This window comes from Halictus rubicundus, chromosome 12, assembly GCF_050948215.1.
Source record: "Halictus rubicundus isolate RS-2024b chromosome 12, iyHalRubi1_principal, whole genome shotgun sequence".
In the NCBI taxonomy this organism is placed as follows: Eukaryota; Metazoa; Arthropoda; class Insecta; order Hymenoptera; family Halictidae; genus Halictus; species Halictus rubicundus.
The window spans coordinates 2,712,777-2,739,531 of record NC_135160.1 but is presented as its reverse complement, the minus strand read 5'-3'; the positions used below and the strand labels follow the sequence as shown (position 1 = coordinate 2,739,531).

At 42.1% G+C, this 26,755-nt stretch overlaps 5 protein-coding genes across 8 annotated transcripts; 2 read left to right on the top strand and 3 right to left on the bottom strand.

Annotated features, from left to right (window-relative positions):
* Window positions 1–216: 216 nt before the first annotated feature.
* Window positions 217–10,758, bottom strand: Nmdar1 (glutamate ionotropic receptor NMDA type subunit 1). Of its 4 annotated transcripts, none has more exons than XM_076798343.1 (17): window positions 10,606–10,758; window positions 10,170–10,365; window positions 8,962–9,213; window positions 7,774–7,968; window positions 7,415–7,515; window positions 7,164–7,337; window positions 6,374–6,487; window positions 5,824–5,971; window positions 5,168–5,399; window positions 4,966–5,100; window positions 4,723–4,880; window positions 4,324–4,558; window positions 3,097–3,245; window positions 2,651–2,808; window positions 2,394–2,566; window positions 1,828–2,081; window positions 217–606 (listed from the first exon to the last, which is right to left on the bottom strand). In XM_076798343.1, the coding sequence occupies exons 2-17, from the start codon at window positions 10,350–10,352 to the stop codon at window positions 364–366; spliced, it is 2,904 nt and encodes a 967-aa protein (XP_076654458.1). In that variant the 5' UTR covers window positions 10,353–10,365; window positions 10,606–10,758; the 3' UTR covers window positions 217–363. The 4 variants fall into 4 exon arrangements, with proteins under 4 accessions (XP_076654458.1, XP_076654461.1, XP_076654460.1 ...); XM_076798346.1 differs by having other exon boundaries at window positions 5,168–5,396; XM_076798345.1 differs by lacking the exon at window positions 10,606–10,758 and adding an exon at window positions 10,493–10,594.
* A 223-nt stretch (window positions 10,759–10,981) lies between these two features.
* Window positions 10,982–18,086, top strand: Sln (monocarboxylic acid transporter silnoon). Its single transcript, XM_076798348.1, has 6 exons — window positions 10,982–12,491; window positions 13,301–13,444; window positions 15,009–15,927; window positions 16,932–17,152; window positions 17,335–17,722; window positions 17,945–18,086. The coding sequence occupies exons 1-5, from the start codon at window positions 11,879–11,881 to the stop codon at window positions 17,508–17,510; spliced, it is 2,073 nt and encodes a 690-aa protein (XP_076654463.1). The 5' UTR covers window positions 10,982–11,878; the 3' UTR covers window positions 17,511–17,722; window positions 17,945–18,086.
* On the bottom strand, window positions 18,039–19,472 carry LOC143359942 (uncharacterized). Its single transcript, XM_076798349.1, has 3 exons — window positions 19,189–19,472; window positions 18,671–18,859; window positions 18,039–18,594 (listed from the first exon to the last, which is right to left on the bottom strand). Exons 1-3 carry the CDS (start codon window positions 19,237–19,239, stop codon window positions 18,364–18,366), a joined length of 471 nt encoding a protein of 156 aa, XP_076654464.1. The 5' UTR covers window positions 19,240–19,472; the 3' UTR covers window positions 18,039–18,363.
* Window positions 19,473–21,495: 2,023 nt separating this feature from the next.
* On the bottom strand, window positions 21,496–24,136 carry LOC143359470 (uncharacterized). The gene is made up of 2 exons (XM_076797409.1): window positions 23,676–24,136; window positions 21,496–23,195 (listed from the first exon to the last, which is right to left on the bottom strand). Exons 1-2 carry the CDS (start codon window positions 23,701–23,703, stop codon window positions 21,496–21,498), a joined length of 1,728 nt encoding a protein of 575 aa, XP_076653524.1. The 5' UTR covers window positions 23,704–24,136.
* A 73-nt stretch (window positions 24,137–24,209) lies between these two features.
* On the top strand, window positions 24,210–25,742 carry Iscu (Iron-sulfur cluster assembly enzyme). The gene is made up of 4 exons (XM_076797443.1): window positions 24,210–24,405; window positions 24,805–25,029; window positions 25,101–25,179; window positions 25,385–25,742. Exons 1-4 carry the CDS (start codon window positions 24,319–24,321, stop codon window positions 25,489–25,491), a joined length of 498 nt encoding a protein of 165 aa, XP_076653558.1. The 5' UTR covers window positions 24,210–24,318; the 3' UTR covers window positions 25,492–25,742.
* The last annotated feature ends 1,013 nt before the right edge of the window (window positions 25,743–26,755 follow it).

Genomic DNA, 26,755 nt, shown 5'->3' with positions numbered 1-26,755 from the left:
CTCTCTGCGAATACTAAGACACCCTGTAGACATATGGAAAGCCTATTTCCAAGAGAACGGTTCATTTACAATCTTAGGAACACGGGTACTCGCGTATTTAAGAATTCGTTTATTACTTTGTTACACGTGTATTTAGATACATGTGAAATAGGAACCTGTAGAACTGACCGAGAGGAGAGGGTGTTAACAGACTGACGCGGAGAAACTTTTTTTTAAAGTAACGATTGTTTATTGTATAAAACAAACACACTCTCGACACAGGTATTCCTGTGCACGTATATAGATCTAACGTAACTTCTTCACGACAGTGATAACATTTTGATATTCACGATACAGGTGGATCTATATAAAAAGTCAGTTCGCTCACACTATGAGGTGTGAGACGTCCGCCGTGTACGCGGCTGGGGATAGTCTGATATCATCAGAGCGAGGGATTGGCCGTTGACGGATGTCGCTATCACCGGGCCAAGCCCGACCCGGGCTTCGCGGGGTTAAGTTAGATCTAGCCACCGTGTCCACCGCTAAACTGACGGTTGTCGGATCATTTAGGCCGTTGCTTTGGATCCTTCGTTGAGCCGCGATCGACGCTCGCAGAGTCTTCCGTTTCTGCATAAGAAATTGAACTCGAATTACTACCATGAACCACGACACAGAAAATCGCACTCGCTCGTTCATTTCGGCTAATTCTAGTCGACTTACAAGTTACGTCGCACTGTATATATATTTCAAAGCGCAAAGAAATTCTTTCAGTGCACCTAACTTTCGGGTACTCGCAAGTACCAGCACTCAAAGAGCCTACAGTCATACTTTGTACTTCTAAGAATAACTTAACTGATATTGGAAGCTCATATCAATACGATAAAGCTGATAGAATAAATACTTGTGACCAAGAGCCGTGAAAGGTGAGTCGGGAAAGGCGGGAACACTCGAATGATTTTAGTGGATTTGACCTTGAACGATCTTGTAGTAAGTTGGTTTTGTAGCAGCCATTAAGCACTATAACTCCTACAATTTTAAGTATTTTGACTTTAACAAATATAATTTGTACAGTCCAAATAATAGAACATACGTTTTGCAGAAACCTCAATAGAAAATAGTCGTCCGATTACTTTATAGAAATTTCCAATCAACAAATTGTCTACAAAATGACGCTCTAGACCAGAAGACCCTCTTGAAGGGGTTGCTAACCCTCCGTGGACAACTTGGATCGTTTATGTCTAGAGCGAAATTTCATTCTTGAATTTCTTTCTTTCCAATATTTATTTTCTTCCATTAATGCTTTAAACATTTTATGTTCAAAGGATTATATACATTAAAATAGGGACTTCGATACGTATTCCAGAAGTTTTTTAGATTTTTTCAAAGCCTAGAACAATAAAAAAAAAATTAGTCGTGAACATAAACAACCCAGGCTGCCCACGGAAGGAGCAAAACGCATGCTTGCCCACGGAGGGTTCAAATCCACTGAAGGCATTCGGGTGTCCTTGTCTGGCTCACCCCGTGTAAACAAAAGCGATACTGATGCAAGATATAGAGGGGGGCGGTTGTTTCTCTAGAGATAATGCTATCCTGCGGCAATATAGAAGCCCGACTACATTCCTCATCCCCTAAAGCTGGTAGAAGCAAAAATTGGTGCTCAGATCGGACGTATTTCGTGTCGTTACTAGCTTCCCGAGCTTCCTGCCGGCGCTCCTACTTCCTCCCGGCCGCCTGCGGTTTACTGATAAACACACAATTCTGAGGAGAGGACAGCGAAAGATATCGGAGAGAGAGAGAAAAGAACAGAGATTCGATTAGTCCAGGGGATCCACCCTCCGGTTCCCTTACCTCGATCGCTCCCCGCCATTTGTCCGCCGCGTGTCTCGCCAATTCCATCTTCTTCTGCTTGCGGATCTGGTGTTTCTTGTACGCCACCTCGATGATGATCAAACCGATGCCGCCGACGATCCCCACGCCCACCACTATGAACACTCCGGCCATGTTCTTCAGTCCCAGCGTGTTCGGCGTGTTCTCCAGCTGCTCGCACTGTTGCACGTTCCCTTGGAGGATCCAGTGCGTATCGAGGCTCTCCATGAAACCGCCTACGATATTTGGCGATTATGGTCTGCCGTTACCTCTCACCTCTCGCGCATTCTCTGTGTTCACTCTCGACCCACTCGAGAACAAAGTCAAGCCGCGTAGGTATACTGATCCGAAATACGGCGAAAGCCGGTACCCCGCCTTCGCCTTATATCGGAACAAGACCTGTGTCAAATCTGGACACAACGATTTTGATGAAATTTTTACGTACACAGCGGAAATCTGGCCTCGTGGTCGAGTGTTTGAATAGGTCGAAGTAAAAGTAGATAATTTGCAACTTTTCGTAATTGCCGCCGGTATATGATGATCCTTACTTTCGTGGAAGTCTAAGATAGCCAGGGTCACAGCGTCCGCCCATAAAGAGCCCTTTTGCAAGCCTATCCCGTAACCGGACCGTCCAAACAGCTCTCCGGCAGTGACCAATTCGCAGTCCTGGGCAGCCTCGAATTCCAAGCGAGAGCTGTCCCAGATGAAGGCCATGAGTTTCCTAAATGAAACATCGGTGTCAAACTCATCGATTCCTGTCGATCAAAGAAACACTGCCTAATGGCTAAAGGTTAGCGAGTCTTACCCAATTTTAATGTCCCTGATGGCTTCTTCGGCAGTGTCGTAATTGTTTGCCTCCATGGTGCGATACATGTTGGACAGTTCGACTTGTCGACGGAAGTACATGTCCACGGCCGAGCCCTTCACCGTCGCACACGTGAGATTCTCCATGGTGTTTCTCAGCTGTAAACGGAAAGGTCCTTTTATAAGTAGACAACTAATTTTCTTATCTTCGTTCGATTAGCCTCGAAGATTCGTCTTACGACTAGGGGAGAAATATGGTAATCGCGGTTAGCTGGCAATGATAGTATTATTATTACAAAATGACAAGTCCTAAATTTGTCTCCACCCAACCATTGCCAGTAGGGGTACTTAACTTCGTGGAAAAATATCCTTCTACAGCCCCGTATACTGCATCGCTTAAGCGATCACCGTTACCCCATTCTCCCCTACGATTACGCAAATTCTTACTCGAGCATCGTTGATTCCAGTTAATTTCGTCTTGGGCCGTTCCAACACCAAGAATGCAGCCAAGTTGGCAGTGTACGAGGCCACGATGATCATCGCGAATCCTGCCCAGACCATGCCCAGCACCCGTGCAGAGAAGCTTCTCGGAGTGCCTATTAAATTAAGGAGAGTCAGATTTATCATGCGAACTATTCCGATCCGGTCGTCCTTGGCTCATTAATTCTGACATTTGGGAAAGATCACCGCAAATACAAAGCTGGAAGCCTTTTTCATTTTCCGTATCAACGAGCATTTTTGTTGACGAGACCGTGGTCGGTAGGGAGCGCATAAGAATCATAGCGTGATTCCATTTTTGTCCTTGTTTAATCGATTTAATTATGCCTCCGTTGGCAAAGGAAGACATTAACGGTCGCTATAAATACGTTACTCGGAGGTTCAATGTTAATGATCGCTTGGGAGAGGGGGACACGCTCCATAGGATAATAAAGAATTCCTTTCACACTGATTACAGGTAAACCTGGAAGCGACTGCACCGATCTGTGGAGTTCGGGTTTTCAGGAAGATTGCTGCCTTGTTTAACAGCGGCCCGACATTGCCCGAGGCATCATAAATCAGAGTAGGAAAGCTCTACGTGGAAGTTTACTCTGTACGGTATACCCAAGGATGTTAATTTTCGCTTCGCATGCGATGTTAAGTACGGGCTACAAGTTTCAAATAATAATTGATCTGCATCGGTTGTTTGTTCATTCCTATTATCTTTTAGAACAGCAAGTTTACGACTTGGGATTTGCTCTTTTTAGCTTCCTTAATCCCTTGTAATAGAACGTCGAGTGAGACTCGTGATGAAGGTTCTGAACAGAGTCTAATAAGCATGTATGTTATTAATCCTGCGTGGGCAATATTTAATGTTCCAACGATTATATATTGAAATAGGGGCTTCGATACGTATTCCTGAATTCTTTTAGATTTTTTGAAAACCTAGTAAAACAATTAGTCGTGAACACAAACGATCCGGTATGCAGGCGGAAGGTTAATTTCCTTTAAACCGAAATAAAATTCTATTCGGTTTGTTGTTAATGTACAGCCGTTGGAGAACATATAGGCACAGAATAGTTCTAATCACTGTAACCATAAGATAAATCGTAGTGCAAGGGGCGAAAGGATTCTAAGGCTTTTTCCATGGAAAGGTTCGTGAAACGTTGAGGCCAACTTCGAGGGATTGTTACGGACCTTCTCCGATTCCGCTGTTGAGCAAGACTCCCCAGGCGAACCAGATTGCGCTGGACAAGTTGAGGGCGTCCTCTTCGGTACCGTCAGTGTTTGCTAGCTTGAACCTCCCGAAAGGCGAGAACCGGTCGAGGAGGTACAGAACTAGAGCCACCACGTGCACCGACACCATCACCAGTATCCAAAGTGTGTTACTGAACGGCTGCAGGAACGATACCAAGGTCGACGATCTTGAGGGCTGTAAGTCCAGACATAGAGTCAGCTTTATGGACTAGTTTATGAGAATTGTTACGTTTAAGGTGAAAAATCCCTATGAATGATTTATTACTTTTTTTTAAATCAGTTTTTAGGAATTTGTTGCGAAGAGACTAATAGTAACTCGTCATTAATTTAAGAATATACCTTCTTCTCGAGGATAGTGATACCCTGGTACTTGAAAGGTTTGCTAAACTCGATGAACTCCGCGCGTTCCGGGTTGATCGTCAAAGGAGCGACGATCATGTCTGCTCTTTCGTTGACTAGTTCCCCTATCAGTCCCGTCCACTCCTTCTTTCCGCCCGCTGCAACGTTTACGAATAAAACCGCGTTTCGTTTTCATTCGTGACGTTCATCGTCGCGCAACCGTCTCCAAAAACGATTTTTCACCTGAACTATTCTTGATCATATAGCTGCCGAACTGTCCGTCGGGAGACAAGGCCAAGCTGTAAGTGAAGTTGATGGTCTCCGATAGTTTCTCCAACAAGTCCATACAGTACCCCTTGCAACAATATGTTTTCGTGCCTGGAAACGGTAGAGCAATTAGAGTACGTTGGATAATTATATTAGAAAACTAACTTTCGTTATTTACTTTCGTGTTCACTGGAGTTGAAGTGAGGACACAGAATCTCCTCAGGCTGACAGGATTCAGTCTCGGCGATCTCGCGGACGTAGACGAACGGTTTCTCCTCGATCGTGAGCACTTTCAGGTGTGTGGGGATCATGAAGCCTTCCGGCTTCGATCGTAATCGGCCCGGCCACGTTATGTTCGATTCGTTCACCATCAGCTTCATTTTGGTGTTGTTCTGGCCCGCGTTTCCCTGCTAGATTAAAGTTTCTTGAATTGCTCGAATTCCTCGAGCAAGCCAAAACTTCTCGACGAGAACGCCTACGAACTCCTACGAAAGCCTACTTCTTTGTAAACTTAAAATCGAACACATTATCTACCGTCGAGTATTCCTTAATTTTCGAAAGTCTGCGGCCCACGGCTGAGGATTTTTTAATAGATCCTGCAACAGCAACAGAAACTTCGATCGTAAACCAACAATTCACCCTCGATAATGTGATCCAGCAATTTTGGATTATTCGGGAAAAAAGGAAAATTTTTAAGCTTCCATTTGGTACAGCACGATTATTGGAAAGCGTGTTGATAGGCTTCCGGTAGATAAAGTGTTAAATTTAATTTTAAGGCTTACTACGTTCCCGGTGATTTTTTCAAATTTAGATTCAGTGTTTTCTGGAGCTTACAATGGGATAAAAATATTTTCCAACGGAGACCCGTTCGCCCTTTTCTTGAATATTGATGATATGATACTCCGCAAAGATTCGGTCCCCATTGTCGTCGAAAGCTACTCTTCCGGTGGAGCCGGTCTGCAATACTTGCTTGCGGATGAACCTAAAATGATGAAACTCGTGATAGCATAACTCTCACTCACTGGAATCTTGCTCTACTAAAGATACAAGTGAATTACGTTTTTACATATGAAATGTCTGATTTTCGAAGACAAATGTTATTTATAAGTTACAGCTTGCAAGTTTGTTATATACGACTTTAAGGTACAAACCTTTTATGTTCTATCTACATTTTGTATTTAGACGGTCAATTTTAAATTCAATCAAGAAACTTGTGAATCGTTGGTGAACTGCAGGATACGACTGAATAACATGCACAAGCGGGCAGAGGGTGATTCTACTTGTCAAAGAGTCTGCTTAACGTTACTGCGTTAAGTTTGCCTAACGTTACTGTTAAAAATCGGACATTTCATTTGCGACAATCAATAGTACGTGGAAACCGTACCCGAACAGGCTTTTCCCAGTTTCCCAAATTGTGCCGGAGTCATCGCAGTCCTTCGGCGGCTCCGTGATCATTTCCGTGTTGTTCATTTCGTTCAAAGCCGACACTAGCACCAGCCTGTAACATACATCGAATCACAGATGCTACATGCTGGGAGTAGTTAATTTCTATTTGCTAACAATTCCTTCCGTGGTGTGGACTCCTTCAAATCTGAACAGACTTTTATCAGCTGTGATTATAAATGATTCTATCACAGAAAAATGCGTTCTAGACAGCAGACTATTACAAACAAAAATTCCTTTGTAGACTTGAAGCGTGTATGCAAAATATAAGCCCCTCGAAATGGCTACAACACGAAGGTTGGAATAAAATCCGTGTAAATTACATAATAGTACTGTTCAACTTGAAGGAACCAACAACAGGTGCCGATAGGAGTCTAGTATACAGAAGATGTAACAGCGTTTTGGCTTGGGCAGTTCAATTTCTCCGAGGCAATAGAAGAAAGCAATTAATATGGGAATATATTAATGTAGAAATAATGGCGCATGTTCCTGCATTACGCATGCGGCGTGTCTACGAAAAAAGCTGGACGCAAGAAAGATTGTATTTAAGCGACCGGCATGGCATTCTGCGTGAACAATCGCAACCCAGACATTGTATTTGAGTCGTAGGTCTTCTCATGCGTGTGTAACAGAGTCACTCTTTCTCTCACACGGTTTTACCATGTTGGGACAGACAACATTATCTAGACACGAAGCTAACACGTCAATGTACGATCAGAAAAGGAACTGACAGGCTGTCCTGGATGTGAGCCTCCTCTTTCTCCGCGTTAATTAATTTCAAGCCGAGAAGACCTTCCGGTGCGTTCGGCGCATCTAAGGCTTGCTCCGTCACGATCCAAACGTATCCTGCGCCGGTCATGTTCAGGGCTGCGGCATCTCGGAAGATCACGTCCGCGTCGGTTTTCCTGTTGCCAAAACGAAAGAAAAGGGGGGCGATCAATATTTGACTAGCATAAAACGTCCCGAAGAATGGGATACTTACGACGCGTACAACAGACATACTCTCGCCTGCGCCGACTTCATGTCCATCAGCTGCTGCGTGAAATCCTCCAGGCCGGGTTCGAACTCGATGATAGGATCCACCTGGTCAAAGCACCTGTTTAGTCGATCGCTTTTCTGGCGTCTAGGATTTATAAATGTGCGTTACTCATTATTAGACTGCAGATTTGACTGCAATTGCAAAATTTGGGAGCCAGTTACACGTTGGATTCTTTCTTGAATAATTTAAACTCGCTGAAGATTATCTGAATTTTTCTCCTGCTCTAAATTGCAGCCATCCATTTTTATTATAAATGCATAAAAATCTGCAGTCTTAATGAGTTGTAGAATGAGAGGACCTACCTGAACCTTGATTTCCACGTACGCGTCCAAATTCTGCGAGGTGGTTTGGAACCGGCCAAGCAGAGCCCGGCCATCGGTGTCGGAGCTGTGGATGAAGATCACCTTCATGTAATTAAAGTGTTTCAGCAGATCCACCCACACATCGGCCTGATGCGAGTACGGCGGCACCGTGCGCAGGAAAGAGACATGAATGTTCTGGAAAAAGAAAAGAAGATCCATCGCACGGTTGTTTACATCCTGGGCCACAGTACGTGAACGTACAATAAATCTTTAACGAGTGTGACGCAATAATTCCGGTAATGCGATACTGACGCAATGGAGGTATTACTTGGAAATCCTGTTTGCTGAAAACCGGATGAACCGCGCGGTCTATTATACGGAAAAGCATAATTAATCGTCTTGTTCGATGAGGTCTCAATGAGGAATCAAATTAAGGAATCTCGAGAATCGTCCTTCAATCATTTCCGCAGATCTTTCGCGTGTTTAGGGGAGCCCGGGGTTGAAACTGGTATCGTAAATAATTGGAGATCTGAAATTCAAATATTTGAAGGTTTTGGATATATTTTTAATTAAATATGTAACTTATATGTACTGACCAAAATGACTTTTCGATACTATAAAATATCTCCAGATCTTTGTGCAAAATGAAAATTTTTATATCAATTGCAAGACCCAGGAGCTAAATATAAATCTATATTTTTCATAAATAATTTGAATGTAGTGAAAATAATATGTTAATACTCTTAAAGTGTTTTTGAAATGTAATCATTCGATGTGAAAACATTAGAAGAATTTCAAAATACTTTTATATTATTATCAACCTATTGAACATAATCAGAAAAAAATAAATTTCTCTTTCGCTCCAGTTTGTTGCAATCCAGGTAGAACATTTTTATTTTCTATGAAGATTTACTGTGTAGTAATTATTTAAATTGAACCTTGAAAAACGATTGCAGGAGATCCTCGATGCCTTAATGAGATGCTTAAAAGCAGAAATGAAGCGCTGCTTAGAACCTGTATCTGTGAATTATTCGAAGAAAACTTATCTTTGCATACAGATTCGTCATTATTCGTGGCCTGGAATAGCACGAATATTTGCAAGACCATTATTTCTGGTTGAAAGGTTGGAGGGTTTCAATGTCGTCAGGATCTTCTTCGAGAAGACTAGAAGTCAGCTGGTGGACTCACTTTGTCAGAGAACGCAGAGTCTCTCGACGATATCCCGATAACGGGTATGTGATAAAATCCGCTTGTGTAAGAAACAGCGGCCGGTGACAGATCTCCTGTTAGGGGATGAGAGACCACCACTGCGTACACCCTCTCCGCAATTAAGTGATTGCACACGCTCAACGCCGTTTTAATTGGATTCGCGTCCATCTGGATCACCGTAGGCGTGTAGGACACTCCCCTCCTCACGTAATTCAAGTCTAAGTTCAGGTTCTGAAACGAAACAATTATCCCCTCTGGTTAATTCACCGTCAAATTGCGTCAAAGCTTGAAAGAGCTTCAACGATTCAAAATGATCTTTCCTTGATACTAGAATATACAGGGACTTCCATTAATATTCGGACACTCTTAAAAAGGCGACAACTTTTTCAATATTGGACCATACGACCTGAATTTCTTTTTGAGAATTTAGAATTAGTTGACCACATGAAAAAATTGCAATTGGTCGGGATTGCAGAGGAAACACTAAAAGTTTTTTACAACTTTTTTTTGTGGGCCTGTATTGAAAATTTAAGAAAATCAGTCGATGCAAGCTTGATAATTGGATGTTAATAGTGCTTCTGTAGATGGAGGCGTAGAGGACATACGAAGGTCAACTTAATTTTTTTTAATGGAACTGTATGCTTTTTAATTTAGAGATAAAATAAAAAATATATTCACAGGGAATGACGGGCTGCATCGATCGATGCATTCTAAAATATATGAATCTATTTAAACAAATTAGATTGACCTTCATATGTCCTCTACCCCTACACCTACAGAAAAACCATTCACATTAAATCACGTCCCCCTCGATGTCATTCAACCTTTGTTTGTTGACAGCCTGTATTATGTTATCGATTCCCTTGAAACCCAAATTCTGTTTTGTCGTTGTCGATACCCAGCCGTTGGAGAATACATGGGCATTCAATTTCCTTCTTCTTCTAAGAGACGTCAGAGAAGGTAAAACGAATCGTAGCGCAAAGGTTTAAATTCGTACTCGAGGCTATTCATTCGTGACGGATATATCGAAATGGCGGGTGGGGGTAATTGGACGCGCGTCAAGGTTTTTTTTTTACGAATAATATTCAATCGGGCGTCCGCGAGGGTGTGGGTGTCCAAGTGTTCCTCGAGGGATTTCGCCCGAATGGACCCGCCTCGAGAACAGTGTGCCGTCTTGTATTACTTACCTTGAGTTTCTGCTCGAAATGATTTTTGCTCTCGTTCGACAATACAGCGCCGATCTTAAAGTGGGTGGGATTGTTGGCCTGGAACGCCCCGTGTCCATTGTCGATTTCGTTCAAGACATGCGAGTAAGAGAAAGCCTCCCAGATCAGGAGGAGGAACAACAGGGCAGCTTCGTATCTCGCCATTCCGGTGATCGATCTACGGGGAGCAATAAGTTCCGATAATATTTGCCGAACGGAATGAGAAAAAGTGAGAGCCGAATAAAACTACGAGCGCTACACATGTACGGGAGAATTATAGCTCCACGATTTCCGATTTAGATTACCGTGTCGATACTTCCGACACGTTACGAGCAATAACACGAGAATCTTATGGGAGGCGGTGAATCCTCGAGGTTGTCTTCTATTCTACCGCGCGCCACGGTTTCGTCGAACGTACCGATTCGAGCCCGGCCACAGAGATCGTTCACGCAGTTCTCGTCAAGCTCCGACTCATTTGGAAAACGGTTCACGCCCTTGCCGAGTATCCCTACAAACGGACGACCAGCGTCAACGTCGAGCGCGAAGGTGGATCTGAGAGACAGAACTCGGGGACTCATTGATCCGTTCGGATGCTGCGCACAGTCTCCGCGTCCCCACTATCGCGATTTTCGGCTGTTTTTGTATTTTTCGACGGATCATTACCGTGTCCTCCGTTCGATCTTTCGCTAAATCGTTTGCAAAATCGTTGGAAAACCGTCGCGAAGCGTTTGCAAAGCGATCGATCGAGGAAGCCGCGTGCAGGAGAATCCTTGGCAAGTCGAGCGATTGGCTAATTCGAATCGGTCGCGGTCGGTCGTTCGATAATTTCATCGACGTCGATAAGGTTCGCGCATCGACGAGAAACGACCGGTGGAGACGTCATCGGGCAGCATCGAGGAAAAGTAACGAGCAACGGAGTTTCTCCTCGTGCCTCGTAAAAAATCATTTCGGATGGTCGATCGGGACGATGTTCGTCGGGATCGTGGATCGCCCCGCGAGTGAGATCGTCGGATCGGGTGCGATTGAAGCGTCGACGGGAAAGTGGGTCGACCGCAGGACAACAAACCGATAGCCCCCCCTGCATTGTTCTGGAGGCCACGTGGTGGTGACTACCGCGAGATGCCAGTGCGTCGACGGTGGATATCGATCCCGTAAGTTTCCATTCGGTGGCGACCTCCTCTGCGTGCGCACCGCTTTCATCTCGGTTATTTACCAAGTGCCCTTAGTCCGAGTCAGGAGAATCCTGGGGAACGTGTAAATGGTGAGAAGGAGGACGACGGGCAGGTAATTGGAATCCGGAGAGAAAAAAAAAAGAGGTGGAGGAAGAGGTAGAGAACGGGTTAGAGAAAGGAAGACACGAAGCAAGAGGGTGGATCGAGGAGGGTGTACACCTCGGGACAGGTCGCACGGCTTAGAAGAGACAGAGAATTTGGACGGAGATCGGTGAAATAAAAGTAAAAGAGGGAGGAAAGAAAAGAAGGAGAAAGGTCACCGAGAAGACCCGGTCCAGTGATCAGAGTCGTCGACAAGGGAAGTGGTACCCGGTTCGGGATCGACTACGGTGAGGAAGGTGGCAGCGAAGCGGCTGAGTGACAGGAAGACAGTTTGCCAAGTCCAGCGAGCGAAGAGAGGCCAAGTAACGTAACTCCAATGTATTACGGTCCCCCGGTTGTGAACGAAGCCACTGAAATATGTCGTTACCACGAGAATGGAGCCTGCAGGATTCGGTCGAGCGTGACCCTGTCGCCTGCGCGACAGCGTCGCAGGAGATGGTCGGCACGACCGGCATCGACGAGAATATGAATCAACAGAATCAGCTGGGCTCGCTGTTGTCCATACACTCGGCGCCCGTGTTCGACCTGAGCACAGGTGTGCCGTCGCCGAAGAGGCCGGCCTCGCTGGCGGTGCAGGCGACGGCCACATCGACGCCGGTCGTGCCACCCCATCTACAGAGCCCGGACACCATCGAGGACGAGGACAACGACAACCTCCTGACGATCTCGAGCCTGACCGCGAGGCCGTTGATCGCGAAGTCGCGGGAGCTCCGATCGACCAGGAGCACCGCCGCCAAGAAGAAGAAGAGGAACGAGATCAAGAAGCCGAGGAACATCACATACGTCCCGTTGGACGGTGGCTACGGATGGGTCATCGTGTTCGGGGCGTTCTTCGTTCAGTTCTGGGTGGCCGGATTGGTCAAGTCGTACGGCGTGCTATACGTAGAGGTCATGGAGACGTTCAAGGACTCGTCGGCCTCCGTCGCATCCTGGATACCGGCTATCCTGTCCTGTCTCTGTCTGGCACTCGGTGAGTAATCCCCTGTCTTCGATTCGAATCGATCGGACCAACCACGGCAGCCCGCGAAGGATAACGCGTTCAGTTTCCAGGGGGTGGGTTTCGGGAAACGTTTCGGGCACGCTTAACGCGTTCACTGTCCTTCGACTCGGATCTGGGTCACGCCGAGTTTTACATGTGAGCCGTTCCATGCAAAACTGGCGTCAGTCGATATTTATCCGTTTCGTTTGAACGTTACGTCATTTTGCCGTGAGTTACGACGAACGTAACGTAGATATTACCATCTTTTAGAGAACGTTTTACTTAATTCCACGATATACAATCATTAACCCGTTCGCAACCACGACACTGACGTTTGAACTGGACCAAGACGTACCTGTACGTTATCGGTTGCAACATTTTTCCTGTAACGACTCGTGTATGACAATTATACAGTACGAACTTGACGTGTACCCGTACGTCATCGGTTACCGATGGGCCAGCTGTTTTTGCTTGCACCATTGTTGCATTGAATGACTCCTGTGTACGATAATGATCCAGTACGAACTGGACTTACCAATACGTCATCGGTTGCGGATTCGATTTGCTCCGTATTTGCATTACATGGCACGTGTACCACTCGCGCGTGGCTCGCTGCAATAAAGGGGTTCCTGTGTATGTAGACAACCCTGATGGTTTTTCCAATAGAAAATGCAGCCTTCTCGAATTGCATATTAAATCGGGGAACAAGCTGGAAAGCGAACGAGTTATCGTTGCTCTGCCGTTTAGGAAACGCGAGGACGATTGTCGATGGATTGAATGTTTTGTGTTCGATATTCTAGCTCCTGTGACGAGCATGCTCTGCCAGAAGTACAGCTGTCGGGCGGTCGTCTTCGTCGGAGGATTGTTCTGCGCTTTAGGACTTACTCTAAGTTACTTTGCCACGAGCTTGATACACCTCTTTTTTACTTTTGGAGTTTTAACAGGTTTGTCCGACGTCGTAGCATCACGCCTAATACATTCACGTGCGAAACATCGAGGCGTGCTATCTGCCCGAGACAGAATACCGTGTGTTTCGTAACACCGTGGTCGGCTCCATCCTGTATATGCATTTCGAACGTATATCTGAATAACGCGACTCGTTACGTAACAGGCCTGGCCGCGAACCATTCGAAATAGAAAATCGGAAAACGACGTTGCAACCAATTATTTCGTATAATTAGATATTTCTGTTTTAACGCGGTCGCCTGAAGCTCGGGACAAGAATGCGTATCCTGGGATTTTTTCCTTGAACCTTGCGCTCCGTTTTCGACGGTGCCTTTTTTTAAATCGTGATTAGACCGCGGTCGCTGGAGATGCAGATTTTAATGGTGTAGAATTACGTTTGATAAAACTCTCAATTTAAAAACTGTCTCGGACAACGTGTTAACCCTTTGCCGTATAATAACGAGTCACGTGATGAACACTTTAGACAGAAAATCTACTAAATGCCTAGACAGCGAATTTTATGCATTTATGGCAAAAGAGAATTTAATATAATGCACTGTTTTCAGGTTTTTGGAAGTCATTAAAAAGGGAAAGAAATTTCTGCTTGGTAACAGTTCCTGTTGCGTAAAAATCCGAGGTCTAGTTAGGCATTTATTAAAAAAGAAGGTTTTGTGACACATGTAACTGTAGGCATACGATAAATATGAATCTTCTTTCTTCTTCTTTTCGTCAGGGATAAAGAAGTTGTAATCGTCGTAGCCGTGGACAAAATCGTACGGCAAGGGGTTGATAACGACATTTTGGTATCATATAGCATTGGATATTTTGCGTGTACGCAAACGCGATAGTTCGCACGTCCACGCGGAAATGCCAGGGGTTATGTAATCATTACTGACGAGGCTGTCGTAGGCCTTGTCCCTTTGAGGTATGACCGTAACGTTTCCCCAACGTTGCAGTTAATTCCGCCAGTACTTGGGAGACCCGCTAATACCGATTGTGAAAGTAACTTACACCTGAAAGGCTTAGCAGTCATGACTACATAACAACCAGGTCTCTTTGCGGTCCTACAGTCTGTCACATAATTGATGGCATACAATTAAATCGGAATAAAAATTTTTCTCCACTTTTTTGTTTGGGTCAGTGACTAAAATTTAAAAAGTCTGTCGTGTAAATAAGTTATATACATGCTGAAAATTTCATCGAAATTGGTTGACTCGTTTATAATTTATACATGGTGGAAATTACAGTTCTTCACGATTTTCAACCTATTTTCATGGTGTGGATCTATAAAACACATTTTTTAAATTTTCGTTACAAGCCCAAACGAAGAAGTTGGGAAAAGCAACTTTCACTGTTTGTTTTTCGTAATTCAGACTAAACGCAACTATTCCAAGACTTTCATTACACGTTATCTGGTAAACCACTCTGGGAACGTGGAGTAATGACGGTCACTTAAAGAATAATTCCAATGAAATGAATGTTGTGATAGTAATACTGTAAGAAATTCTTTGAAGAAAAACTAATGTGGAAGGAGGCATAATGTTTGGATGATTTTGGAACCAGGTATCGGTGGCGGCCTGTCTACGACGCCGGGCATCATCATCGTTTCACAATACTTCGATAAGCACCGTGCCCTGGCGAACGGGATATGCGTGTCCGGCACGGCCGCCGGCAGCTTCGTGTTCCCGCTTCTGATCGAGGTCCTGGTGGAGAACTTCGGTTTCCACGGGACCATACTGCTTTTAGGCGGTTGCATGCTCCACGTGTGCGTGAGCGCGACCCTGTACCGGCCTCTGGAGAACAATTACGCTCCCGAAGCCATGGACGTCGTCGAGAAGTCTGAGAAGGTTGAGAGCGCAACCGCGAAAGAGTTAGAGGCGGCGAAGCAGCAGAAGCTGGACTTAATATTCGCGAACCATGACTCGACTACCAAGCATAATCTGTTAAACGAATTGTTCCACCAGAACGGCGTGGTGGCGGTCGAGCTGACCGACAGCGAGGAGGAGAAGGACGTGATCGGCGAGTGTCTCAGGATGAAGCCGATCTCGAAGATCCGTAGCTCCAGTATATTGCACAGCGTCGAGGATCTGTCGACCGACTCGACGTGCGTGTACAAGGCCAGATCCTCGTTGAGGTCGTTGAGATCCTCGATCACGGCCGTCTGTCCCCCTCCCCAAACCGAACCCCAAGTTCTCCCCGAGGAGCCGAAGACTATCATGCAGAGGATAATGCAGTACATCGATCTATCCCTGCTGAAGAACCCACAGTTCATTATGATGTGCTTCTCAGTCAGCCTGATGTCGACCGGAAGCCCTTACATGCTGTATTATCTTCCGGCGTACGTTCACGCGGCCGGCTACACCAAATCGGAAGCGGGATACCTCGTCGCCATTTCCGCTGCCCTCGACTTGTGCGGAAGACTCGGACTTGGATGGCTCTCGGACTTGCAGTTGTTCGATCGACGGAAAGGATACATCGGAAGGTAATTCGTTAACCGCCTTTCTGCGGGACGGCCTTGCGTACCGTTCAGAAAACAAAGCCACGGTTAACATTCAACGTTGAACAAGACCTGGCTCTTAATACTAGAACCACCGTTTCAGATTTTTTTCTTTCACAATCCGTGATGTTATAGAAATATTTCCTTGAGAAATTTGTTGGTATACTTCTTTATTATCTCGTTGAAGACAATAGGTCTTTTGCGTGCAAGGTTCTACAGTCAGTGACATAATTGACACACTTTGAATCAGAATAACTTCTTTATGAATGGACCAATATATTCAGTTTTCCTGACAAGCTATTGTCGCCTTTTAATTCTATTATTCGACGATTTTCATCATTTTTAATCATTTATAACTTCTAAACCCAATTGACTAATTTCGATGAAATTTTCAGAATGTATATAAACTTCTGTGAGTTTACAAATAAATTTTTTTAAATTTTCGTTACAAGCCCAAATAAAAAAGTAGTTCGGACTACACGCAATTTTTCCAAAATTTTCGGTACACGTTATCTAGTAAACTAATCCTTCTTGCTTGGCAAAGATATTCTCAAATCATTCACTCAAAGATATTCGGGTAACTTGTTTCATATGCAAGACCCTGTACATTTCTGAAGTTTGCGTTCCTGGTCTTCTCTAAAGTTTGGAACGGGTGGTTTATTCGTCTCTGAGGTATAGATAATATTGGGTCACGAGTCTGTGGAGACTTAACATCTTAAATTTATTGCATAAAATGTCCCAGAATCCGAAGTAGGATGAGGAGTGGTTCCGCGACATTTGCACACAAAGAAAAATGGTTAAAGAATGTACAGAGATAGGTGCTCGGCTGTCCCACGTAAGGTCAAAGGTGACTATAGCCACCCATTAAAATTTTATCGAGTGCCAGGGAATTTGCCCAACGTCGTCCGCAACGGAGATATATTCGTATGTCTTGTGAGAGGATTATCTAATTGATTGAGTTATGTATTCTTTCTGGTCCTGTTTGACAGTGTCGTGGGTGCTGGTGTAGCTGTGCTGGCAATCCCGATGGCCCACTCGTTCTACGTGCTGGCATGCTCTGTTGGCATGTATGGACTTTGTCTGGGTTGTTGGTTTCTCCTAGTTCCCGTCCTTCTCGCTGACCAATACGGCACCGACAAAATATCCTCGACCTACGGTCTCGTTAGGATGTTCCAAAGTGTCGGAGCTATTTCTATTCCGCCTTTAACAGGTATTTATTCTACGTCCAATGCCGAACAGTAAGACGCTTTTGAAATATTAATGATACAAGTTGATAAGTTCAAAGGTGCTCGAATATTCTGCATGGTAGTCGGCTGAGGTATCGTTTTGTCGCGTCTCCTCGCGCAGAGATCACTTGTCGACGGCTATTATCCGGACCAAAAATGATTCCAGGTTACCTGCGCGATGTAACTGGAAGTTACAGCGTATGTTTTCTCTGCATGGGAACGTGCATGGTCATGGGTGGTCTACCAATGCTCCTGGTTTTTAACGAAGTATCGAAATCATCGAAGATGACCGTTAACGCTGAGAACGGTGAAACGCAAGCAGAGGCGACTGTGAAAGAATAAAGATATTTTGCAAGTGTGATTTAAAAAACCAAAAAAAAACTACCAAAAAAAAACAAACGAAAACCGAACGAATGTGTAATAGAGAATTAATAAAAAAAATCGCAACATTTGTCGCTACAATTAATCCACTATGATGTATTGCTTGGTTCAGTTGTATTCGTACAAAAAAAAAAAACAAACGATATATATGATAAATACCTCGTTCGCGACAGGTAAGGGTGATTTTCATAAACTTTTATAAATGCACGCCTTCTAGTTTTATTGGTAAATGAACCCCCCTCCCCTCATTTACAATTATTCTTAAGTAAAAAGTACTTAATTATAGAACAAATATTGTTGTATGTACATTGTAATCTGCCTTATATAATATTTATATTATATATATATAACAGTATGTACATCATATTTACATGTTACATTATGATTATTTGTAGAAAACGAAGAATTGCGGCAGGTTCTGCGATGAAAGAAACAATCTTAGTAGAAAATACATATTTTTCATACAAAAAGAAAAAAAAAAGACAGATGTAATTTAAACACAGTGATCTTTAATAAAAGTTATATTCTTTTCACATATACTGCCTTTGCATTTCTCTAGCATTTGTAGGGTAGCTTGGCATACGAAATACTCAGAATGCTCAACGAACTACCGTGACACAGTAAAAAGTAAAGTACAAAGAATCGATCATAAAGAATGTGTGTATAAATTTTATCATTAAAAACAGTCTTTCACATCTATTACTTTACCTACTTAATCCATGCACAAATGATCTAATACTATTTGAATGCTTTGCAATGCAATTAACAAACTCCAATACCTGTATCAAATGATCGTATTGAAGTTAACCAATAATCATGTTGGCTTCCAAGCCACCACTCTCATTTTGTTATTTAATTCTTGCAATATTAAAGAGCACGTCAGCTGTTTCTCTGGCGACAAACCATTGATCCCTTCCATTTCGTCATCATCATCTCCTAATCCATTATTACTCCCACTCTTTCCTTTAGCTTTCACTTTTCGCTTCTTCTTTTTATTTAATTGTCGGCAGTCAATGTCGTTAGCTGCGTCTGTTGCTTTTCTTATCTACAGTAAATAAGTTTTTTATATACCTTAGTGTCTTACACGTCATACATAGAAATTTTACGATACGATGGCTTACTTTAGCACTTTTCTTTGACTGTTTGTCATATTCTAAAGCATCATAATAATTTGGTTTCTCCCGTTTAATTCGATTAGTCCGTCTAGTTTTCATTACCCCGCTATCAGGACTTGGAGGACTCTTAATAGAATTGCGTCTTGCATTAAAAAATGAATGACCACATGGACATGCTTTGCAGGCAACGGGCACCTTTACAGACAAATTATAAAATTAATATACAGCAAATACTTTATTGTATCTATGATTGATACGTGCATAAAATAAAATTTATTACCTATAAAAAAGACATTCACATTTTATTCTCTGTCAAATTGATTTCTAAAATATTTTTAAACGAAAGTACTTAAGTTTATCATTTTTTATGAAACCGATTATTATACTCCTTAAATATTTTAGTAACAAATCTTTCATTTCTCTTTCCTTATAACTCATTTTATGGTTATTCGATGTGATTGCAATAAAGACACAATATTTTAATATTTCAAGTAATTTATATGTACGCACAAATAATAAATTACCTGCTGTTCACATTTTGGGCAACCTTTGCTGATTGTTTTAGTCTTTGCCATATTACAAAAAAATATTTAATAGCGATTAGGTTATTTACAATTAAAAAATACGACTAGGAACATATATCGTTAAACCATATCACGAAGCAATGACATCACAGCACAAAAATAACTTATATATCGGTGAAGATGCATTTTAAGAGCCCTCACTGTGACGTTAAATACTTTTTGCTTCCCTTAGCATCACGCTAATAGGTAATGACAGTCGTAATGAACAAAAAGGAGCTCAATAGAAAATAATTCGTGCTGCAATTGACAGATGGCGGTGAAAGGCAATTAGGGGAATGGACCAATCACGGAATTTTAGTTGCTTTTGTCGCGAGTGTTGTTTGTGTTTGCTAATACACCAATATTTGTGTCTCCCGATAGTAGCTGATTAGCGTGCTTTATGATTTCGATTATGTAATCCTAATCAATTACCTAAATCTTAAAATAACTAAAATAATTTGGTATTTTAATCTCGTTTTATAGATATCACTGTTTCTACATATATTATTATTAAAAGTATTCTTTACAAATCATATACACTCATGTCACGTATCGATTAAGTAATAAATAATACTCACTTATTCATTACAAATGAAAACATGTTAAACTGACTTCGAAATAAACACTTTATATTTTATATAATATCTTATTGAATTATATTATATCAGTGATTGTATATAATTGTTGTCCAGATTTGTATGATTACGCGTTTTTCTTGAGATATGCATGCCATTGTCCTTGAGACACTTGTTGAATCTTTCTGCTCTAATCTAAAACTTGTTATAGCGAGACATTGAACCTTATTGTTAGGTTAAGATTTGTTGATACTGCCATAAAGGCTTACATTGCTCCTGAAGTATGCCCTGCATTTCCCGGTTCTTTTCTACGAGTTTCAAGTCGTTTGAACTTCAAGATCGCAAGAAAATAAATTTGATTACGATTTTCTTTTCAATAAAAAATATTGTATTCCTAATTAATCGATATATTTACGTCATTAGTTATATAATTATTTTATAATATGCTCTCATTTTCTCGTTATTAATTTTCACTTCTCTAAGTTTATCAATTTGAATGCGAAATTATTTATTATATTTTATCGTGGCGACGTTCTAAAATGCCTTTCTTATCAGTCATAATAATTTTCTCAGCGACATTATGAGTATTTTTTAATACCATTCAATGACACGCGAGACATTCGAATGCAAGGGAACACTCAAGCCCTATCTAAAAAATAATCTACCATCTTCGATATATCTCTCACGGACAAATAATCCACTTACAGAAATTCTTTACTCGACCTATAAGTATAATTTGAGTACCATTTACTTTAATCGAGTTAAAGATTTCCATAAACATTTCACTCGGTCTATTGCAAACAAATTTGCATGCGTACATCGCTAATGATAAAAACCATCTCTATCTTCTACTACCCCCACCATCAATGTTAACAGAGATAATTCGACAATTATTTTCTTCCGCCTACCATAAAATTTCCACCTCATTACGAAATCTTCTGAATTCCCTATTGATAGTTTACGATCGTGTCAGCGTTTCCTTCCTCGATGCAATTTCCTTATCTGAACCGCATTATTCACTCCGTGTATCGAATGTAATCGTATTCACGGCGAAACTCTCTCGAGCCGTGACACCAATATCGCTATTACAGAGTTATCGACACGTTTGTCTGGCCGTCACACATACATAATCTGTTTAAATCTTATCGCATCTTAAGCATTTCGATGTTTCTTTACCTCGGGCACTTTTATTTTTTTTTCGTCATTGATGGTCAAACTATCGACGCACCTATCTCCTCTATCCTTATCTATTTTTCTAGAAACCCAGCCACTTTATCGTTATTTTTTTCCTGGTTGGTGGAATTTGTTATCAAACAACGAATTGAAACATAACTTTTTACATCGTATCGTGGGACTGATCATGGGGCTCTGATTCCTCCTTTCCTATAACCCAGAACTGCTCACCATGCCTATTAGCGGGCACAGCTACGGGCAAGTGACTTAGCATTCCCGTACAGCTATTGCCCGTGCGGGCAGAGGATTTGGTTCCCCGGGCATAAGCGACTCGACTTCGAAGCGATAGGCTCGAAGGTTCAGCCTATGACAATATTTTTTCCGCTGACGTCACATTGCCCCCCGCTATGCCCGCGCAAGGCTTGCCGAACGGGACTGCTATAACCTCTTTAAAAGCGCAAACAGTTGTTTCTTTACTTGGAAAATTTCTAATAGTCTCCGTTGTCACACGTTTTCTATTCTAGTAGGAACTGCTGGTATCGTCCGACTTTGGATGTTTATTAACATTCTTCGCCGCTTCGGACCGCCTAGCAGCCGTTGAATGTAACGGCCGTTCAAGGTTGCGCTTAGGAACGCACGCTTTGTTTTCAGCACGCGTTTTACAACGATTCTCGGAATCGTTGCGATTGCTCCCGTGTTTCCGCGTTACAACGGACTTCGAAATGCGCTTGCGTTCGCGCTGCCCTATATGTCGATCTCTCTGCGTCCTGCCGGACGGTTTGTCGCTGCCGCCTGTTTTCCGTTCGATCGGATCGGGCGACGCGATTCTCAGATAAGGACAATCGCAGCGACAGCACACCAGCTTCAGATCTCGATCGTCGATTAGGTTCGCCCCCTCCATTCGCCTCGGACAACTGAAATGTTCGAACTGCTGCTTCGTTTTCCGAACGCAACCGTGAAACTTCAGTTTCGTTCGTTTGTAAATTTTCCCGCATTCGGTGATCTTCCGCCTTCCGGGACAACTCTTTGGGATCGGCTCGCAAGCGTTTACGATGTCCGTCGTGAGATCTCCTCGCCGTGAATTATTCCCGCGATAAGAATCTTCGCAATTCTTGCAGAGCACGCGCTGCGAGACGTCTGCCTCGTTTAGCAGACTCGCGTAGTTGGAAAAATGTTGAACATTTGGACCGATATGATCCTGCAACTTGCAGCGGCAACATACGAAGTTTTGCAGCACTCGAGGCTGCACCGTGCGCACGCCATCGTTTCCTTTCTCTGTTAGATCGGTTTGAACTCTTTTCTTAGCGGTCATTTTCATATACGAGGGACTTAACACCTTTTTTAGCGGCTTCTTTTCGTCAGACACCAACGATCCCCTTTCCAAAGTCACCGGTCTATTTCTATCGAATTCTTTCGAAATTTTCTTCCCCCTCGCCGCTGTAGTGTTACTGTTCTTCCTCGAAATTATCGGTGATTTCGAATTGTGATCAATTTTATTCTGCTTACCTTTCCTAACGCACTTCAAAGTGCGATCCGTTTGAACTGTCTCCTCATCCATCGGCAGCAAATTTGATTCATGTTGTACCGTGCAGGGTAGATCTTTCATTTCGCCGCTATATTGTTTCGTGCACTTCGTATGCCTAGCGACAGAGTATTCTGTTTCTGCTTCGTCGTCTGCGTCGTAATTATTGACAATTTGCGCGATGGTGTTTTTCCTGAAAGAGTGTCGCCGCCGCGGCCGTTTTACCGCTCTCAACCGGCTAGACCAACTTTTCCATGGATCCGGAATACCTTGTACGAAGGGCAAACCGAGATCGTTCCAGAGTCGGTCAGTGGCGAGACATCTGACGTAAGAAGATATCAAATTCTTTTGCAGAACACGTGCCTCCGTTGCAGCACAGTGTCCTCTGGAGGCTAAGTACTCGCGCCACGCGTCCGGAATGCCTCGTCTAGCGTAATTAATGTTTTCATTCGGATCGGGGTTCGACCTGTCGATGCGCGGTTGTGTCCGTAACAATCTCGGTGAGAAAAATGGACCCCGCACCACGTCCCGAACGTCAACACAAGTGTTACGCTGAAGTTGGTCCGGGGATACCCATTCCTGCGTCCAACCAGTGCTAACTTTGAACTCGTTCGGTTTATGCTTTCGCACCCGTTTCCTGCCTTGGACGGAAGTCCGTTGAATACAGTAAGCCTGTCGTCTCTTGCGATAGCCCGACTCTGTAGATTGTAAGCACCAAATGATGTTAACACATTTGCGTGTGCAGTATTGCTTTTAGTTGGTAACGCGAATGCTTTTTGGCAATTTTCTATGGAAGTGTGCGAGAATCGGTTTTCCGAGAACAATACTGAAAATAGTCCCGAAAATAGTATCTCGGTAGTCCCGACATATTCGAGAATCCCGAAATTTTCGAGAACTTGTCCCAATCCCGAATTCTCGACCGGTACAGATTTCATATATTCTTTGAGATCGACAGTAGTGATCTTTTTATGAGACTTAATATAAATAGTTAATAACTTCAAGTGGCCGCTATAAAGTGCAAAATATCGCGAATGATGGCAGTGGTCAAAAAGTAAGAATTCAGGACATATAGGGTCAATTCGAAGCAAAAGAGATTGTTGGTTAGATTTTTTTGTGCGAGACAATTGTTAAAGTGATTATATAGATCGTTGTAGGAAAAGTAAATCAAGGTTTCTCACTGCTGGACGTGTTGTGCAATTTAAACATTTCGTGCGATGATTACCGAACGCCCATCGGCATGATTGCGAAACGATAGCGTTTTACAAATTGTTCTTACGATGTAATCACTGTTACGTAATCTCATTTTGATAACATTTCATCCCTTTCGACGAGTCTCTTGTTTATTTGAACAACGAACCGGACACATTTGTATTGCATAATAGATTACGGTCCCGTGGCCGGTTTTCCATTTAAAACGTGTTATATCTTGTTTGCGATAGTGTTCAAGTAATTCGCGACGTCATTTCATAAGATAGCTTCGACATTTTATTTGACATAGGTTAATTCAGCTATTTTCTATGAATTCAAATAATCTGTAGACAAATCTATGCGAAATGACTGTCACTGTGTTATATCTTATTGTCGATAATTACATCTTGTGAACGCATAATTGATATTCAAACGCGTCGATCGTTTGAAAATTTCAGATTGAAGATTATATTTTTGTATGCAAACAGGGTTACCAATCGCATGTGTACCAACACAGACAGCTGATTACTTCAGGGCGAAGTGAATGCTGTGTGTTAGTGAATACACATTGCGCAAAGTAACGAAGTAGTCTTTCCATTCCAGTTAATCGATGTCTGTGGACACATAAATACAATGTCTGTGTTGCGTACGTTGCCTACGCTTAACAAAACTTCGAAATTAATATCTCGAAGTGTGCCAGCTGTTTATTATCATCCAAACGTAAGTTTTTTTCGGCTCAGTTTGCGGTATCGTCCATAACCTGTCATGACGTATCTCTTGCATTATTCTTTGCAATCAATAGCATGCAATTACGACAATTATTGCAATATATGCATATACGAAATGTGACCTTCATACGTACTCTGTCATATCGATCTAATTTTAGATACAAATGTTCTAAAAATACTGTAATACGTTTCGAGATTATTTAGTACGAATGTTAGGTTAGATTGAGGTTTTCCGCATTATTTTTGTATTGCCTATTATTTTTTATTTTGTATTTTAAAAGATTTATACTTTTTTTTTTAATTTCGTCACCCTTTAATTCGTATTTTATCTTTCATTTATAAAATATCTTTGCGCCTCTTTTTTTTACAACCTTTAAATATAATATTACAGGTATTGGATCATTATGAAAATCCTAGGAATGTGGGTTCCTTAGACAAAAATGATTCGCATGTTGGCACGGGATTAGTAGGTGCTCCAGCCTGTGGAGATGTAATGAAACTTCAGATTAAAGTTGACAAAGACGGAAAGATCGTGGACGCCAAATTTAAAACTTTTGGTTGTGGTTCTGCTATTGCTTCAAGTTCCCTGGCTACAGAATGGGTCAAGGGAAAGACAGTAAGTATTATCATGTCTCTATAAATTTTGTTAGCAAAGAATAAAAAAGATTTGTTTTATTTGTATTACAGGTTGACGAAGCTCTGAAATTGAAAAATACTGACATTGCTAAAGAATTATGTCTACCACCTGTCAAGCTACACTGTTCGAGTAAGTACCAAACAATATTTGTTTCTGAAAAATTGAAAGCTATTTAAAATAATTTTTTTGTCAATTGTTTATTACCCATTATGAAGGAATAATTTTTAAATAATCTTTTTGGAATTGTATTGATGAAACAATACATATTACTCAAGAATTTAAAAATTAATGAAACGTAGAGTTAAAATTAACTTCTTTCTTTTATACATTATAGTGCTTGCAGAAGATGCAATTAAGGCTGCATTGTCAGATTATCGTATAAAGCAGCAGACAAAGTCAGAGCACAATGAAAGCAATGATAGCACTCCAAAAGAAACTTGAATCTGGTGTATTCAAATCTATAAACTTGTTAGTCTTACTTAACATACTATTGGTGGCTACTGTAGTTCTCTTGTAATAGTGGCTACTATGTATGAAATAACAAATATTAGTATCTTCGTAAATTATGATCTGTGATCTGTACTAGAGATGTAATGTGTCTCAATGGATATATTTAAAGTTCCACTTAGACACATCTAGTTGTGCTATATTTTCTTTTATGAGATCAAATAAATATATTTAATTAAAAACTACTTAACGCATAAGGTTGATTTATCTATTAACTGTATTCACTATGCTAGTAACGTTAACTGCATGTTTCTGGTGGTATTGTCAAACGTAATAAAAACGTTCACGTGTCCGTTTAAACGTACCGCGGCTTTATCATCACAAAATCCGTGCGTTTAAGTATGGCACGGTAGCAGAAAAAGGCAATTGTTCACGCGCAGACACGCTATAAACGGGGAATTGCCGTGACAACTTAACTTGTTGACAAAAACATTTCTATTTGACCGTCTTGTTTTCTTGCGTACTCATTACGCCATCAGCTATGACGTATCGTCGCAGCGACAGCGTGCGGAGAAGGGGGATCGTTCTTATCAATAATGATCTTCCTCATAAAAATTATCAGTGAAACTAAAGATTACATGAAACACTAGTTAGTCTATAAAGAATGAAATAAAAGCAGATCGACTTCCGCCGAATGATTCAGTGCAGTCTCTCGACTCATTTAACATTCCAGGAATATAATAGCACTCTTTCTCTCTCGTCGCGAGCTCTGTAATCAATATACAATAAAAATTGCAACGGCAGAAAGGCGTTGCAATTTCCTCATAGCTGCAATAGCCGATCAAATATTTACTCGCGTTCTAGAATCCCACGCTGCGGATGTATTTTCGAATTTCCAAGAATAAGACTTCAAATCATGCAATTATTATCAGATACGGAAATCTTTCGTGTTTTCTTTCGCGACGTAATCGTCGAAAGTAGGGTTAGGTTGGCCCTTCCATATTTCCGGATCTTCTCGTAAATTATACGAAATTCGAAATTGAACAGGAGAATGTTAAAAATTCTAAAATAATTCGTAAAAATTAACAAGTAATCTCATCTAATAGTTTCTCTTGGAGTAAAGACTTTTTTTAGCTGCAGCTCAGTAACAAAGCTAGATTAGAGGTAAAGCTAAAATAGACTTCCGGCAGGTAAAGTGCTAATTTGGATTGTTTAGAATAATTACGACAAGGTTGCTGAATGATAATAATTATTCGTT

Excerpts from the sequence above, each read along its gene's own strand:
- LOC143359942 (XM_076798349.1), bottom strand. The coding sequence starts at position 19,239 with ATGGCAAAGACTAAAACAATCAGCAAAGGTTGCCCAAAATGTGAACAG. Across the intron at positions 18,860-19,188 it reads GCCCAAAATGTGAACAGCAG|GTGCCCGTTGCCTGCAAAGC; the intron begins GTAATTTATTAT and ends TTGTCTGTAAAG. Across the intron at positions 18,595-18,670 it reads AGTCAAAGAAAAGTGCTAAA|ATAAGAAAAGCAACAGACGC; the intron begins GTAAGCCATCGT and ends TATTTACTGTAG.
- LOC143359470 (XM_076797409.1), bottom strand. The coding sequence starts at position 23,703 with ATGTTTAAATTGCACAACACGTCCAGCA. Across the intron at positions 23,196-23,675 it reads ATTGCACAACACGTCCAGCA|AGTCGGGCTATCGCAAGAGA; the intron begins GTGAGAAACCTT and ends TACAATCTACAG.
- Sln (XM_076798348.1), top strand. The coding sequence starts at position 11,879 with ATGTCGTTACCACGAGAATGGAGCCTGCAGGATTCGGTCGAGCGTGAC. Across the intron at positions 13,445-15,008 it reads TACTTTTGGAGTTTTAACAG|GTATCGGTGGCGGCCTGTCT; the intron begins GTTTGTCCGACG and ends TTTTGGAACCAG. Across the intron at positions 17,153-17,334 it reads TTCTATTCCGCCTTTAACAG|GTTACCTGCGCGATGTAACT; the intron begins GTATTTATTCTA and ends AAATGATTCCAG.
- Nmdar1 (XM_076798343.1), bottom strand. The coding sequence starts at position 10,352 with ATGGCGAGATACGAAGCTGCCCTGTTGTTCCTCCTCCTGATCTGGGAG. Across the intron at positions 4,559-4,722 it reads TCACTATCCTCGAGAAGAAG|CCCTCAAGATCGTCGACCTT; the intron begins GTATATTCTTAA and ends CTGGACTTACAG. Across the intron at positions 607-1,827 it reads AATGGCGGGGAGCGATCGAG|AAACGGAAGACTCTGCGAGC; the intron begins GTAAGGGAACCG and ends TTTCTTATGCAG.
- Iscu (XM_076797443.1), top strand. The coding sequence starts at position 24,319 with ATGTCTGTGTTGCGTACGTTGCCTACGCTTAACAAAACTTCGAAATTA. Across the intron at positions 24,406-24,804 it reads CTGTTTATTATCATCCAAAC|GTATTGGATCATTATGAAAA; the intron begins GTAAGTTTTTTT and ends ATAATATTACAG. Across the intron at positions 25,030-25,100 it reads AATGGGTCAAGGGAAAGACA|GTTGACGAAGCTCTGAAATT; the intron begins GTAAGTATTATC and ends TTTGTATTACAG.